Source organism: Abrus precatorius, unplaced genomic scaffold (genome assembly GCF_003935025.1).
Source record: "Abrus precatorius isolate BTA unplaced genomic scaffold, Abrus_2018 Scaffold9, whole genome shotgun sequence".
NCBI lineage: Eukaryota > Viridiplantae > Streptophyta > Magnoliopsida > Fabales > Fabaceae > Abrus > Abrus precatorius.
This window is the reverse complement of record NW_020874439.1, coordinates 3456574-3459859: the sequence shown is the minus strand read 5'-3', so window position 1 is coordinate 3459859 and position 3286 is coordinate 3456574. Positions and strand designations below refer to the sequence as shown.

Below are 3286 nucleotides of genomic sequence, written 5' to 3'. Positions count from 1 at the left end.
CCCTATTCACGTAGAACAGAGAGGCATTAAGTTCAGAATCAAAATATTAGATTTAAGCTTATATCTTCAGTTACATTCAATGCTTAGTTCATTGTAATGGATAAAAGAATAAGTTCATCCTTCCTCAACCCCAAGGAAATTAGCAAGACATAATTGAAATAAAGAAGATAAAGCTGAAATATATTGCAGAAAATGAAATCATGTTCAATAGAAAAAGCTTACAGTAGATTTTAAAATATAGAAAGCTATTGTTTCATTACAAAACCAAGAGAAAGAAGAGATGTAACCCAACTTCTCATCAAAATCGTATATATAAAAAAAAAAATAAAAAATACCCTAACTGACATTCCTACGTAGAACTATATGAAAACTCTAAAATTTTGCACCTCTAAAGTGTAATAAAAAATGTTGTCTTTTTCAGAAAATTTTATTTTTATATGCTCTGTCAAGCTCATCTCTCCGCAATAAAAAGTGAATGTGTCTACAAATGTGCACTACAATAATTTAATTTCTACATTTTAAATTCAATTGTCAATTTTCTGCTAATCCCTTCAAAAATCAAATGCCAACCATTAATATTGGAATAATTCATTAAATTTATAATAATTACATATTCTATTGAATATTCCAATTAATTGCAACAACTTCTAGTTTTAATTCAATAAAATGAGCCATAAGCCTTTTAATTTTCAATATGAGTCCATGACTCATCAGTTCAATAAATCGGTTCATTTAGAATCTTTGAAATGAAAAGGGTAAATGTCACATACGATGAATTGATTCTTTTTAATTATACGATGGATTAAAATTTATTAGAATTCAATAATTTTATTTATTTTATGACTTAAAAAAATTGGAATTATCACATTTTTAAATATGTTTTTCAAATTTAATTATTCAAAATATAATTTTAATTTCTTTTATAAAAAATGAAATGAACAATATTTTTAATAAAAATAATTTAAAAATATATATTTTTGCAAAAAGTTATTTTACTCAATTGACAAAATATATTTTGAATTAAAATATAAATATTTAACCAACACCCATTTAAGTTGGGCTATATTCAAAATTAATATTTTAAATTATTTATAATTAAAAATTAAAAATTTTTATTCAATTGATCGAGGCTTTAGTGACACGTTTCAAGTTATGTTTTGATGGCTGATTTGTTTTTAAAAATTGTCAAACTTTCGTTTTACAAGTATTGAAATAAGTTTTTTAATTTTAAATATTATATTTTATATGTTTGGTTGACAACTCAAACAATATCAGAATAAATCTTTCTGGTTTAGCTCACTGAAATTCATCTCTCTTCTTTCATTTACTATAAAAAGAAAATTAAAACTTCAAAAATGTCTTTAATTTTTATAACTATATAAAATCTATATTTTTCTAAACGATAACATAACTCAAAATATAAATTTCTTTCAAATATAAAATTGACATTTATCAGTTATATAGTTTTTCTGCTTTAAAAAACTAACATAAGATTAAATTCAAATAAAAAAATTGGACAATTTATTATGATTCATAATAATCAATTAACTTTCACTCAACATTTTAAATTCATTTTGGATATGAAATTTGCATTCAAGTATTGTAGATTTTTTTTTAAGAATCTGAAAAATAAATCTAAATTTGATATTAAATAAAAATGAAAAATTAGAACACCGAGATTACAGTCAATTAATAGCTGTATAGATACAATCAAGACTTGAGATATGTTAATTTGATTAATTATGAAATATAATCTTGAGAGATAAAATCTCGTAAAGTTAAGTATAAATACGTTGGTATTAATTACACAAGATATAAAATCTAAACTTGTATTTATCTAATACAAGCTGTGGATAAATCAATAATCAATTTAGCAGCAAACAAGATCATGATTCACGGTTGATAATCTATAAAATCTACAACTGATATTCAAAAATATATAAAAAACAGAAAGTTGAGACTTCTATAAATACTTCGAACACTGTTATGTCAATTACATGCAAAAGCAATACGGCTCAGAGAAAGTTTCTCTGGTTCTGATTTTTAACCAAAACTCTTTCTAATGGCTGTCCCAAACAACATTTGTACCCATCTTACGTTGGGTAGATGTCCATGTACTGCAACAGAGACAGAAGTGTGTGATTCCAAAAGCAATGTTTGTACTCATTTAACGTTCAGTTGTTTGTGTCACTGTACAACAGCCTCCTCAACAAAGAAAAGGAAAGGTTGCCACAAAGGTCCCTTTGTTGCTAAAAAGAAAGCACTCATAGACTTGGTGGTACAAGATGATGTTCTGGTGGAAGGCGATGATGATGATCCTTGGAAGATAAAAAAGGTGTTGAAAGAGAGTGATCTTGGCAATATGAGTCGGCTCATGCTAGGGAAGGATTTGGCAGAAAAGTTTGTGTTGCCTGTGTTGGGTGATGCTGTTGAGATTGAGAAGGGAGTTAGTGTTAAGATTTGGGATGTGGACACCTACACCATGCACTCTCTTGTTTTCAAGAAATGGGTTTCTTCAAGATGCTACATTTTTATGGGAAAATGGGTCCAAGAATTTGTTAAGAGAAGGGGCTTGAAGAAAGGGGATGAGATTGGCTTTTCTTGGAATTCATATAATAGTCACTTCAACTTCTCTGTTCTTAGGGTCAATTAAGACAAGATAACTTGTGTACAAAAGGCTTAGAAATCATTCAAAATTGTGTATTTTGATTAATAATTTTTAGCAGTTGTAAGATTAGAGGGGTTTAAATCATTACTGCTTTCATTTGTTATAAACCTTCTCTGGATATTATGCTGTTGTTTTTATGTATACACTTTCTATAGAAATAACATATATATGTTTGCAATTTTTTTTTTTTGCTATATAATTTATACATTTTATTGGGTCCATGCTACTACTACCACATTTATTGCTTGTTACAAAATCATGGTAGACTATCGATGAAAAAATAAATCATGCAGAATTACTCTTCAAATTAATTGTGTTTAAAGTATGTTGTTTTTGTGGTTTAAAGTTTAAATTCTTTGAGATTCTTGTAATTGAAATTTCATATTACGATTTCAATTGCATCATGATTATGGTTACAACAAGCTATGAGTTGATGCATGTGACAATTGTTTGGATGCTCCAAAACTGGTCGATGCATGTGGAAATCTCCCATTGATGAAAGAGTAATTTAAAGTTTATCGGCAATTTTATGACAACACATAATTATTAAACTTTGACTAATATACTTTCTATTTCGACCAGTCAATTGTCTCTTTGAAGAAAGGGTTTAAAGAAAGT

The 3286-nt window shown here is 27.1% G+C and overlaps 1 protein-coding gene across 1 annotated transcript; it reads left to right on the top strand.

Annotated features, from left to right (window-relative positions):
* Positions 1 to 2062: 2062 nt before the first annotated feature.
* LOC113850601 (putative B3 domain-containing protein At1g78640) lies at positions 2063 to 2653 on the top strand. The gene has a single exon (XM_027481182.1). The coding sequence runs from the start codon at positions 2063 to 2065 to the stop codon at positions 2651 to 2653; it is 591 nt and encodes a 196-aa protein (XP_027336983.1).
* Positions 2654 to 3286: the final 633 nt, after the last annotated feature.

Coding starts and splice junctions, on each gene's coding strand:
- LOC113850601 (XM_027481182.1), top strand. CDS start 2,063: ATGGCTGTCCCAAACAACATTTGTACCCATCTTACGTTGGGTAGATGT.